The following is a 13,020-nucleotide window of genomic DNA, read 5'->3' as shown; positions in this document are numbered from 1 at the left end:
CCGTCAAGAAAAAAAAGCAAAGTGACAGAACTCATACATATAGCAAAATCCAAGAGTCTTACTTATGACCCCAAGTGTAACAACAACAACAACAACAACAACAACAAAAGGCAGTGAAAGAATTATCTCAGTAACTGTCCCAACCTTTAAAGTTATTTTTTGGGGGCGCCTGGGTGTTTCAGTCAGTTAAACATTTGATTCCTGATTTCAGCTCACGGTTCGTGAGATCGAGCCCTACATTGGGCTCCATGTTGATAGTGCAGGTCCTGCTTGGGATTCTCCCTCTCTCCCTTTCTCTGCAGGCCCCAAATAAATAATGTTCCTTAAATAAAGTTATTTTTATTTTTAATTTTTTTTTAAGTAGGCTCCACACCCAACATGGGGCTTAAATTCATCACTCTCAGATTAAGAGTCGCATGCTCTACCAACTGAGCCAGCCAGGTGCCCCCAAAGTTACTTTTAGAAGCTAAAATAACATTACCTATAAGTCTTCTCAATGATTAACTATAAGATCTGAAAACGGGATTGGACACCAAGAAGCAATTCACAGGTCTAATTTCAAAACCTGACCCCACAGAACCATTCAGTGCTAGCTGCTAAAACTTTTAAGGGAAGTAGTTTTTAAAATATCAAGTCAAGGGGTGCCTGGGAGGCTCAGTCCATGGAGTATGGGACTCCTGACCTTGGAGTCGGGGAGGTCAAGCTCCCCACTGGGCGTGGAGCCTACTTAAACAATAAATAGATAAAATATCAACTCCGGTTGCCTGGATGGCCCAGTCAGTTGGGTGCCCAACTCTTGATTTTGGCTCAGGTCACGATCCCAGGGTTGTGGGATGGAGCCCAGTTTTTGATTCTACACTGAGCATGGAGCCTACTTAGGAGTCTCACTCTTTCCCTCTGCCCCTCTCCCCATCTTGTACTCTCTCTCTCACACTCTAAAATTAAAAAATAAAATAAAACATCAACTAAAAAGTGTTTAATCCAGTACCTCAGAGACAATTCTCTTCCCTCAAGGCTTTGTCCTTTGTTTTCTCTTCTGGCTTCTGAAACTTCCCCAGGTGCCTGTTCACATGTAACAGAACTATCACTCCGAGTGTAATGTTTCTCTCCAGTAATCTCAATGTAAATGTCAAGCAGGTGATCAGTTACTGCCAAGAGGCTAGGATATCTGTTCTGAAGAACCTGTCAGAGGGAGAATAAAAAGCAAAGAAAATTTAGTATCAGACACAGTGATTTTTAAAAGCACATGTAAACTGCTGATATTAGTCAACCAAAATATGAATTTCTCTATGAAATTTGACAGAGTAGTGTACTCTACTACCCGAGTACAGTAGTCCCCTCTTATCCACAGGGTATATATTCCAAGACCCCCAGTGGATGCTTGAAATTGTAGGTAGTATGAATCCCTATAAATACTACGTTTATTCTAGAACAGACATACCTATGATAAAGTTTAATTTATAAATTAGGCATAGTAAGAAATTAACAACAATAATAAGAATTATAACAATATGCTGTAATAAACATTACATGAATGTGGTCTCTCAAAATAATCTTGTACTGTGGGGGTGCCTGGGTGGCTCAGTCAGTTAAGCATCCGACTTCGGCTCAGGTCATGATGGCACGGTTCAAGGGTTCGAGCCCCGCCTCAGGCTCCATGCTGACAGCTAGCTCGGGGCTTGGAGCATGTTTCAGATTGTATCTCCCTCTCTCTCTGACCCTCTCCTACTCATGCTGTCTCTCTCTCAGAAATAAATAAAACATATGGGACCACCTAAATATTTAAAAGAATTAATCATAAACAGAAACAAGCTTATAGATACGAATGTGCTAATAGCAGGGGACTTTAATACTCCGCTTACAGCAACGGATAGATCAACCAGACAGAAAATCACTAAAGAAATAATGGACTTGAAAGACACAGTGGACCAGATGGATCTGACAGATATATTTAGAACTCTACATCCTGAGACAAGGGAATTTACTTTCCTCTCAAGTGCACATGGCACATTCTCCAAGATAGATCACATACTGGGACATAAAGCAGCCCTCAATAAATACAAAAGAATTGAGATGATACCCTGCACACTCTCAGATCATAATGCTTTGAAACATGAAATCAAGCACAGGAAGAAGTCTGGAAAACCTACAAAAACATGGAGGTTAAAGAACACCCTTCTAAAGAATGAATGGGCCAATCAGGCAATTAGAGAGGAAATTAAGAAANAAATCTGAACAGATCCATAACTAGTGAAGAAATCGAATCAGCTATCAAAAATCTCCCAACAAATAAAAGCCCTGGACCTGATGGCTTCCCAGGGGAGTTCTACCAGACATTTAAAACAGAATTAATATCAATTCTTCTCAAGCTATTCAAAAAACAGAAATAGAAGGAAAACTTCCAGACTCATTTTATGAAGCCAGTCAGTCTGGCTGATTCCCAGGCCAGACAGAGATCCAGCAAAAAAAGAGAACTACAGGCCAATATCCTTGATGANTGAAATAAGTCAGGCAGAGCAGGACAAATACCATATGTTTGCACATATAGGAGGATCAGTAGGAACTTAATGGAGGACCAAGGGGAAGAAGAAGGGGGCAAATAGTGGGGAAGAAGGGGAGAGGCAAACCATGAGAGANAAAAGATCAATAAGTTACTAGAGGGACTACTGTTAAGAGTGGCAAAATGGGGAAAGATTATACACAGAGACAGACACCTGTGATCCAGAGTGAGCTAAGAAATTCAGAAGTCTAGGGGCGCCTGGGTGGTTCAGTCGGTTAAGCGTCCAACTTCGGTTCAGGTCGTGATCTCATGGTTTGTGGGTTCAAGCCCCACATTAGGCTCTGTGCTGACAGGTAGCTCAGAGTCTGGAGCCTACTTCATATTCTGTCACTCCCTCTCTCTCTGACTCTCCCCTGCTCACGCTGTCTCTCTCTCTCTCTCCCCCCTTCAGAAATAAATAAAACATTAAAAAAAATTTTAAATTAAAAAAAAAAAAAACCAAATTCAAGAGTCGAAAACAGGCTGCAGGGTTATAAAACAATCACACTGGCAAGACAAGGCTTCTGAGAGGTTACATGATCAAGCCTTCTCCAGTAACACAGTGAGGTAGATACCACTCTGAAAATCCGGTTCTCTGCTAATAAACTATGAAAATATTTGATGAGGTTGTCTTGTCACTTATTTAAATAAAAACTTATGCTAAGAAAGAGCAAAGCTTCCTTTCCATGCCTGAATAATCACTGACAATCCATTATTTACTACTCTCCAAGATGAAGCACTGCACAATGGGAAGCTTTCCAACTGAGGAAGAAGATACAAGGGGAAAATGAGGAGTTAACAGGGTGAAGAGAGGTACATCTCTTAATGATTAAGGATAACCAGCAAAACCTACAAGACGAACCAATGTAGAAAATAAAAAGTAATTTACCTCTATTTTCAGTAATACCCAGAATAAAATGTACAAAAAGCTGCTGAGTGTTACAAGACACTAGTTACAAAACAACTTAGTAAACAAACATTCAAAGCTCTTTGGAAACAATGGAGAAAACTTAAATACAGTCTGAGAATTAAAAGGTAATGAGGATGGGGTACCTGGGTGGCTCAGTCTTTTGAGCATCTGACTCTTGCTCTCAGCTCAGGACATGATTTCACAGTTCGTGGGTTTGAGCCCTGCTTTAGGCTCTACACTAACAGTGCAGAGCCTGCTTGAGATTCTCTCCCTCTCTCTCTGCCCATCCCCTGCTTGTGCTCACACACATGTACTCTCTCTCTCAAAATAAATAAGCCTTGGGGTGCCTGGGTGGCTCAGTCGGTTAAGCGCCCGACTTCGGCTCAGGTCATGATCTCACGGTTCATGGGTTTGAGTCCCGCATCGGACTCTGTGCTGATAGCCAGCTCAGAGCCTGGAGCCTATTTCAGATTCTGTGTCTCCCTCTCTCTCTCTGACCCTCTTCTGCTCACACTGTCTCTCTCTGTCAGATATAAATTTTAAAAATAAATAAATAAGCCTTAAAAATGCTGAGAAATTACTGTTCATTTTATAGAATAAAGTTACTGTGATTGCATATGAAAGTGCACTTAAATTTTTAGAGATGCATCAAAGTATTCAGGTATGAAATGTTTGCTTTCCAATATGATGGCAAGTAAGAAATACTAAATGAAGTTAGTACGGTAAAAGTTAGCACATAAACTATTAATGAGTATTTTGGTGATTCATTACGCTATTTCCTCTATTTACATGTATATCCGAAACTTTTAATAATAAAAAGTAAAAAAAAAAGCATCTATACTTTCTCACTAATAACTACATACCTCATTTAGTTCCTTCTTATCCATGTTATCCATGTGAATTTTGGTCCAATATTTGTCTAGCAGAGTAGCATGACTATTGAGAGGTCGATACCAATTTCCACCACAGCTCAAGAGTCTATATTTCAAAATTAAAAAAAATAATTACACAAAACTCCTAATTTTAATCTTTAATTATGCCTCTAGTTAGCCCTTGCTAGACATCATCTCATATATGAATAACACTCACAACCCCTTCTGGTGTCAGATACTCCTATCTTGGGCTCATAGGGCAGAAGTCAAGTAAAAGTCTGCCAGCTGACCCAAGTCTGACTCTTTTCCTAAGGGGAATAGAGCTTTAACCAAGTTACTTTCTTTCCTTTTTATTTTCTGAATCTATATATTATTTATTTCTTCTAAATATAATTTATTGTCAAGTTAGCTAACATACAGTGTACTCTTGATTTCTGGAGTAGATTCCCATTATTCATCGCTTACATACAACACCCAGTGCTCATCCCAACAAGTGTCACCCTCAATGCCCATCACCCATTTTCCCCTCCCCCTCACCTCTTCATCAACCCTTAGCTTGTTCTCTGTATTTAAGGGTCTCTTACGGTTTGCCTCCCTGCCTCTCTGTTTGAAACTATTTTTTCCCCTTCCCTTTCCCCTCCCCCATGGTCTTAAGTTTCTCAAATTCCATATATGAGTAAAAACATATGATATCTGTCTTTCTCTGACTTACTTATTTCATTTAGCATAATACCCTCCAGTTCCATCCGTTGTTACAAATGGTAAGATTTCATTCTTGTCATTGCCAAGTAGTATTGCACTGTATATATAAACCACATCTTCTTTAACCATTCATCAATTGATGGACATTTGGGCTCTTTCCATAATTTTGGCTATTGTTGAAAGCGCTGCTTAGGGTACATGTGCCCCTTTGAATTAGCAATCCTGTATCCTTAGGATAAATTTCTAGTAGTGCTAGTGCTGGGTTGTAGGGGAATTCTATTTTTAATTTTTTGAGGAAACTTTACACTGTTTTCCAGAGTGGCTGCACCAGTTTGCATTCCCACCAATAGCACAAGAGGGTTCCCATTTCTCCACATCATCACCAACATCTGTTGTTTCCTGAGTTGTTAATTTTAGCTACTGACTGGTGTGAGGTGGTATCTCAATGTTACCCAAACTACGTTCTAATCACTGCAAATGATTCTATCAGGTGTTCTGATATTTCTTAATTAAAAAAATTTTTTTAATGTTTGTTTATTTTGAGAGAGACAGATCACAAGTGGGGAGGGGCAGAGAGAGAGGGAGACACAGAATCAAGAGCAGGCTCCAGGCTCTGAGCTGTCAGCACAGAGCCTGATGCTGGGCTCAAACTCACAAACTGTGAGCTTAAGTTGGACGCTTAAATGACTGAGCCATCCAGGCACCCCTCTCATGTGTTTTGATTTTAATAGCATGCTTCTTTTCCTTAAGACATAACTTCAGGAAAGAGAAAACATAATCTCCCAAGGGCCCTAGCATTAAAAATAAGTTCACTGCTGGGGCATCTGCATGGCTCAATCAGTTAAGCATTCAACTTTGGCTCAGGTCATGATCTCATCATTTGTGAGTTCAAGTCCTGCGTCGGGCTCTGTGCTGACAGCTCAGACCCTGCAGCCTGTTTCAGATTCTGTGTCTCCCTCTCTGTCCCTCTCCCACTTGTGGTCTCTGTCTCTCAAAATGAATAACTGTTGGGGTGCCTGGGTGGCTCAGTCGGTTAAGCATCTGACTTCAGCTTGGGTCATGATCTCACAGTCCTTGAGTTTAAGCCCAACGTTGGGCTCTGTGCTGACAGCTCAGAGCCTAGAGCCTGCTTTGGATTCTGAGTCTCCCTCTCTTTCTGCCATTTTGTCTCTATCTCTCTCTCAAAAAAATAAACATTAAAAAAAAATTTAATGTTTATTCATTAAAAAAAAATAAGTTCACAGCTTATTATGAAAAGCTACTACACCACGATTATTAAAAAATTCAAGAAAGAACATTCATTAAACGTATACTCTGGCCAAGCCACAAGCTTACACCCAGGCCATTTAATGTAATCATCACAACAACTTGCTGAGGAGATGGCACCCTACTTTTCCTCTAATGCCTGAAGAGGAGGAGGATGGGGTGCCTGCGTGGTTTAGTAGGTTGAGCGTCCAACTTTGGCTCAAGTCATGATCTCTCAGTGTGGGAGTTCAAGTCCCACATCGGGGTCTGTGCTGACGGCTTGGAGCCTGGAGCCTGTCTGGGAGGGAGGGAGGGTNTGAGCGTCCAACTTTGGCTCAAGTCATGATCTCTCAGTGTGGGAGTTCAAGTCCCACATCGGGGTCTGTGCTGACGGCTTGGAGCCTGGAGCCTGTCTGGGAGGGAGGGGGAGAGAGAGAGAGAGAGAGTGTGTGTGTGTGTGTGTGTGTGTGTGTCTCCCTCTCTGCCCATCCCTGTGTGTGTGTGTGTGTGTGTGTGTGTGTGTGTCTCCCTTTCTGCCCATCCCTGGCTCTCACTGTTTCTCTCTCAAAAACAACATTAAGAAAAAAATTTTTTAAGAAGAGTAAGGTCCTTTGATCACTCAACTATGACTATAAACGGAAGGGCCAAGAATTGAATTCAGGTCTGTCTGACACCTCTCTATGGTGTCCGAAGACTTTCTGAGATATGACCATAGCAGGAAAGAACTTCACTATCTCAATGAATGAAACTAGAGTTTATTTTAAAAAAGATAAAAAAGAAGGGCCTAGAAAAGTGCTCCTTGAGAACTGTGAGATTAACTCCACCCTCCATTTGTAAATGTTCACTGAGGCAAACACTAATTTAACCACTAAATATAACATGACATTAGGGTCATTCTTGGGCAGTTTAAGACCTTGGGAAAGCTGTAAAGATATAGACTACCAGTACCAGTAGGAAATAAACCACTTCCTCCATGTTATCACAAAATATAGGCAAGAACATATACTAAGTTTGCTCAGATTTTACTCCTTTGTTGATGCTTATATTCAATTTTTTTAATTGGTTAAAATTTATAGGTCATCATCATCACCATTATCATGGCTAGCCATCACCTGGGCACTTATTATGTGACAAGTCTTTAATGTAAGTCATTTTAATCTTTACAACTTACACCAAGTTACAAGGTACTATTAGCCCCATCATTATCAGACAAGCAAGATACATACAAGTACAAAATGTACATGTCAGGACTCAAACCCAGTTGTCTGACAACAGTTCCACTGGTGATTATTTTTGAAAACATGAAAACAAGATATAATTTTTTAAAACTGGATATTTTTAAGTGGCCAAAGAAAACCCTCTCGTTTTCTGATTTAATTATCTCCATTTAAAATAGATGTGAGGGGGTGCCTGGGTGGCTTAATTTGTGCAACATGCAACTCTTGATCTCTGGTTGTGAGTTCAAGCCCCACACTGGGCACAGAGCCTACTTAATATTTAAAAACTACAGGGGCACCCGGGTGGCTTAGCTGACTGATCATCTGACTCTTGATTTCAGCTCAGGTCAGGATCCCAGGTTTGTGGGATCAAGCCCTGCATCATGCTCTGTGCTGAGTATGGAGCCTTCTTACAACTTTCTCNTAAAAAAAAAAAAAAGAGTTCCAGTAATCAGAGACAAATGGTGTACAGACAGACAAATGAACAATGGAACAAAACAGAGAGTCCTGATATAGAATCAGGTGTTTATAAAAATAAATAAGCAATAAAAACATTGGATCTGTCATCAGTCCCAACTGATCTTAGTTGGACCCCTTAAGTGGGCCCAGGAAACTCTATTCCAGTGGTTTTAGACTCAGCACTCTTATGTGGAACATATGAGGAAAAGACTCCCTAATGGGAATAGAAAGGTTAATAGGACATACCTCCTAGTTGCAAAGAACTGAAATCCAGGAGCCACTTTCAGGCAGTCACCTCGGCCAGGAATCAAGAGCTCTCCATTCTCCAACAGAGGGATCAGCACAGAAACCTAAATCACAAAACCCTACTGATAAAACTATTAAAGCAGAAGTAACAACAATAACAACAAAACCCTTCTATCCAAATGATGAGCACATCTATAGAGGAAACCTTAGTTCTCATAGCATGAGCTGGGACCAAAAGGCAGGTGGGAATGTCTGAGCCACCTATACTCTAATAGAATGATTTATTCGTTCAACATTCACTGAGTGCCTACTGTGGACGAGAAGCCAGAAACTAAAAATCCAGGTATGACTGAGGCTTTACAGACTAGCATCTGATGGAATAGCCGTGCAAACCACCATACAGCATGATCAGTGTGACCCCAGGGTTGAAGATAGAGGGTGGCTATGAATCAGAATGGAATGGTACAGAAGCAGGGCAGTGAAGCCATCCCAGAGGTAATGATATTTACTTAGTCGTAAATGTGAGCAGGAGTCAGGTGGGAGAGAAATGGCACATAAACTCCATGTAAAAATATTCAAATGGATAAAAGTCTTTGTTCCTAAGAGCATGTCATGAGAGGATTCTGTTGTTAGGGCAGAATGTGCATATGAAGTAATGGAAAACTACAAAACTTAAAGATAAATAACTAAGGGTCTCCTGTGCTGACGAGGGGACATTAAACTTCTGGCTTGCTAACTGTGACAGAAAAGGCTGTTCTGAGAAAGAATGAGGAGACAGGTTCCATTTTGGACATCTTGAACGTCCACAGGCTAAGGGACATGCATGTAGAAATTTTTTGAGAAAGGGGTGGACTAAACATATGGATCTAGGAAACATTAGTTTACAGAAGAAGCTTAAAAAGAAAAACCAAAGTAAGAAGACCAGAATTGAATATACACACAATGGGACTCAATGTAGAATTTTCTAGTGTTTATCAAATATTGGCAAAGGGAGACCAAGATAGAAACTGTCAGTTTGGTCTTGAATCAGGACTTAATCATCAAGGAATACAGTTAACTATAGGACAGGGATAGATCCCTAGGCTCCATCATGGTCTGGATGGAATATCTCTTCTGTTAATCTATCTTCTTTGGCTCTAATTCCACAATCCATAATCCTAATGATTTCCCAGGTACCCTGGTATCTAAAAAAAACACTGCCAGGGAAGAAAGTACTAGCCGATGAAAAGCCTCAGTTTTGGTGTGGAGAGGAGAAAAAAGAACAAACGAAACAGAAAAGAAAGTAAAAAGTCTCAACAAATATTTGGCTGTGTGGTTTATATTTCAGTTGTATTATTAAGTCCCATTGATAGGAATCAGCCTTAGCTCTGAGCTTATTAAGAAAACTAAGTTTCCAGTCCTATAAAACTGAGCACTAAGACCCTGGAACNAACTAATTTGACAATAAACTATTAAAAAAAAAAAAAAAGACCCTGGAACACAGTGTGTCAAATAGAATCAAGAAACAAAACAAAACAAAACAAAACAGGGGAGACAGAGACCCTAGAACACAATAATCAAATTATGAGGCCCTACTTGGGCCAGTAACTCCATTACATCTTTACTTCATCAGACTGTAAAATCATCACAATACACATGTATTTATAGCTACTCCTTCCCCTTATTTCCCTAAATCTACACATACAAACACACACACACACACACCAATACACACACTCTCACATTATTCTCATATCCAAAAGGGGAAAGTCCATATGCAGTTTACTTTAGGGTTCATGATTTAAAAAAAAAAAAAATTAAAATCAATCTCAGAAAAATCTGTCCAAAGGAAGAATTTTTCATTCTGCAATACATTTTTTTTGGTCGTGCTTAACAAAATATAGGGGAAACACTGACTGCCTACATAGCTATTTTGATACACACAGAAAAGTAATCTTCTAAAAACGAAAATATACATTCAGCAGATTTTCCTTAATGAAACAAAGACAAGATACTCTAATTACATCATCTCTTCCTTCATCTGTCCTTAGCCCTCTGCTCCATAGATGCCATAGCTAGGAATCAGGGTCTCAAAGTTCTCAGTGTAACTGTAACATGGATATGATGTTTCCCACAAGGCCTATTCTTGGAAAGGTTATGAAACTAGTCATATACTGAACTAAAGGAGGAAAACACTATAGTGAAATTGGTCACATATCCGATTACAGTAGATCCCCCTTATCCACACAGTGTACGTTTTAACACCCCTGGTGGATGTTTGAAATTGTGGATAATACAGATCCCTATATACACTATGCTTTTTCTTACACATACATACCTATGATGAAATTTAACTTATAAACTGGCAAGGTAAGAGATTAACAATAACTAATAGTAAAATAGAATAATTCTAACAATATACTATAAAAAGATATGTGAATGCAGTCTCTCTTTCTCAAAGTATCTTACTGTACTATCCTCACCCTTCCGTGGAGATGGGAGATGATAAAATGCCAATGTAACAGTGAGGTGAATGACCGAGGCACTGTGACGTAGTGTCAGGCTACCACTGACCTGACGACACAGCAGGAGGATAATTTGCTTCAGGACCGTGGGTAACCACGGGTAACTGACCGGCAGAGAAGGGGGTACTACCCTACTGAATGAAATAGCACCAGCAGAATTTTATCAATTTTCTATCAAAAAAGAGAACAGCCAAGTAATCCTACCTCAAACCCAATTAGGTAGGTAACCATGAATGGGCTTCTTGCAAAACATACCATCTCTAACCAAACACCTATGTTACTTAAATTACCTCCCAGAAGCACTATTAACAAAATGCTCTCTAAATATAGAAAATCAGCAAATAATTAGTAAGATGACATACCACGTCTAAAGGGGCATAGTCAATATCCTCCAGAAGTATCCAATGTCCCTTTGTGACTGCCTGTGTTAGGGTACCAGGTTGCCACACAAACTCTCCTGGGACATCTGTGCAGCGATACATTCCCAACAGCATCTACAGGAAGAAGATTAAGTAATTACTGATGCCACACATCTGAGATACCGACTGCTAGAACCTTTGATCAATTCTGTTAAACTTCTATATGGATATAAGCAGGCACCTGAGGTTTTTACACCTTGGTCCCATCAGTTATGACGAAGACCAATACCTATTCTCCCATCCCCTTAGCAAAAACAATACTTGAATGCAAACATTTATAAGCATGCTAACCCACCAAAACTTGCCATTTCTTAATTACCTTACTGTCGGTCTGATCTCCAAGCTGGACTTTAAGAAGCTGAGGAGGCCTCCTTCTACCTGTCATTGCACCTAAGTATTCAACTAAGGACGTTTTGCCACATCCTGTTGGTCCTTCCAACAATACAGCATTCTGAGAAGCCACAGCCATAACCAGCATCTGAAGATTTTTGCAGACTGAATCAACCAGCACGTAAGACCTAAAGGCCAGCTCCTGTTCACGAGAAGAACTTCTATTACTAGCCTAAGGAGGCAAGTGAAAAATAAAGAGGCACGTCAACAGTCTTTCCTCCAAAGGGTACTCATTAATTTCTACAACAATGCTGCCACGGACCCTTACATAAACCTCTAAATTAGTAGTGCCAGAACTGTAACAACAATAGGTAGATTATCCAAAATAAGGATCTTTTTTCATTTTGGCAGAATTTGCTAACAAATTTAAGGAAAGTCTCCCAAAGTTTAAGAAGCCAAAAAAATTAACACATGAGGGATAGGGGCAAACCTAATCTCATGAGTAGATTTTTTTTTTTAATTTTTTTCTTATTTATTTCTGAGAAGAGAGGTGGCATGAGCAGGGGAGGGTCAGAGAGAGAGGGAGGCACAGAATCTGAAACAGCCTCCAGGCTCTGAGCTGTCAGCACAGAGCCCGATGTGGGGCTCAAACCCACAAACCGTGAGATCATGACCTGAGCCGAAGTCAGACGCTTAACCAACTGAGCCACCCAAGCTCCCCACGTGAGTAGATTTTGTTTTTCTTCCTCTAGTCACATTCTAAGATTTCATTATCTAAGATCAAGAATGCACACAATAGGGGTGCCTGGCGGACTCCATTGGTAAAGCGTGTGTCTTGGTCTCAGGGTTGTGAGTTCAAGTCCTATGTTGGGCATGGAGCCTACTTAAAATAAAAATTAAAAAAAAAAAAATGCACACAATATATTTACAAATCAGGGACATATGAACACTAAAAGAAGGTCCTACTAAAAAAATAAATAAAAAAGAAGGCACACAATGTATTTACGAATCAGGGAAATATGAACACTAAAAAGATGTTTTGTATTATAAAACTATTACTTTTTTGGAGGATGTAATAAAGAATAATAGCTTTAAGTTCCCTTCCTTTATACATATATACTGAAATATTTAGGGATGAAATGATGTGACGTCTGGGAGTTGCTTCTAAACAACATGCTGTGGGGAGCGTGTGCAGCAATATAAATGAAAGATAATTAACCATAAATTTACAATTACTGAAGCCAAGTGATGGGTACATGGGGATTCATTACATCACTGTTTCTACTTTGGAATATGTTTGATATTTTCCATAACAAAATGTGAAAAATAGTAACAATCCTCCCAATATGTTTAATGGGTAGTATCTTAGGTTTGCAAGATGAAACAGTTCTGGAGTTTGTTTACACAACAACGTGAATATATTTAACACCACTGAAGTGCATACTTAAAAATGTTTAAGATGGTTGGGGAACCTAGCTGGCTCAGACAATAAAGTATATGACTCTTCACTTCAGGATTGTGAATTTAAGCCTCAGGGTGGGGATAGAGTTTACTTATTAAAAAAAAAAAAAAAAAAA

The 13,020-nt window shown here is 39.7% G+C and overlaps 1 protein-coding gene across 2 annotated transcripts in view; it reads right to left on the bottom strand.

Annotated features, from left to right (window-relative positions):
- MDN1 (midasin AAA ATPase 1) overlaps nucleotides 1-13,020 on the bottom strand; it is a 166,802-nt gene that overhangs the window by 138,806 nt on the left and 14,976 nt on the right. For both annotated transcript variants that reach the window (XM_077750370.1, XM_077750369.1), the window contains exons 6-10: nucleotides 11,433-11,675; nucleotides 11,057-11,188; nucleotides 8,191-8,294; nucleotides 4,313-4,427; nucleotides 989-1,182 (exon numbers count right to left, since the gene is read on the bottom strand). In XM_077750370.1, the coding sequence (XP_077606496.1) occupies nucleotides 989-1,182; nucleotides 4,313-4,427; nucleotides 8,191-8,294; nucleotides 11,057-11,188; nucleotides 11,433-11,675 (788 nt within the window). The remainder of the gene's footprint in view (nucleotides 1-988; nucleotides 1,183-4,312; nucleotides 4,428-8,190; nucleotides 8,295-11,056; nucleotides 11,189-11,432; nucleotides 11,676-13,020) is intronic.

This window comes from Crocuta crocuta, unplaced genomic scaffold (assembly GCF_008692635.1).
Source record: "Crocuta crocuta isolate KB4526 unplaced genomic scaffold, BGI_CrCroc_1.0 scaffold9, whole genome shotgun sequence".
NCBI lineage: Eukaryota > Metazoa > Chordata > Mammalia > Carnivora > Hyaenidae > Crocuta > Crocuta crocuta.
Note: the sequence above shows the minus strand (reverse complement) of the source record. Positions and strands in the feature narration are given on the sequence as shown.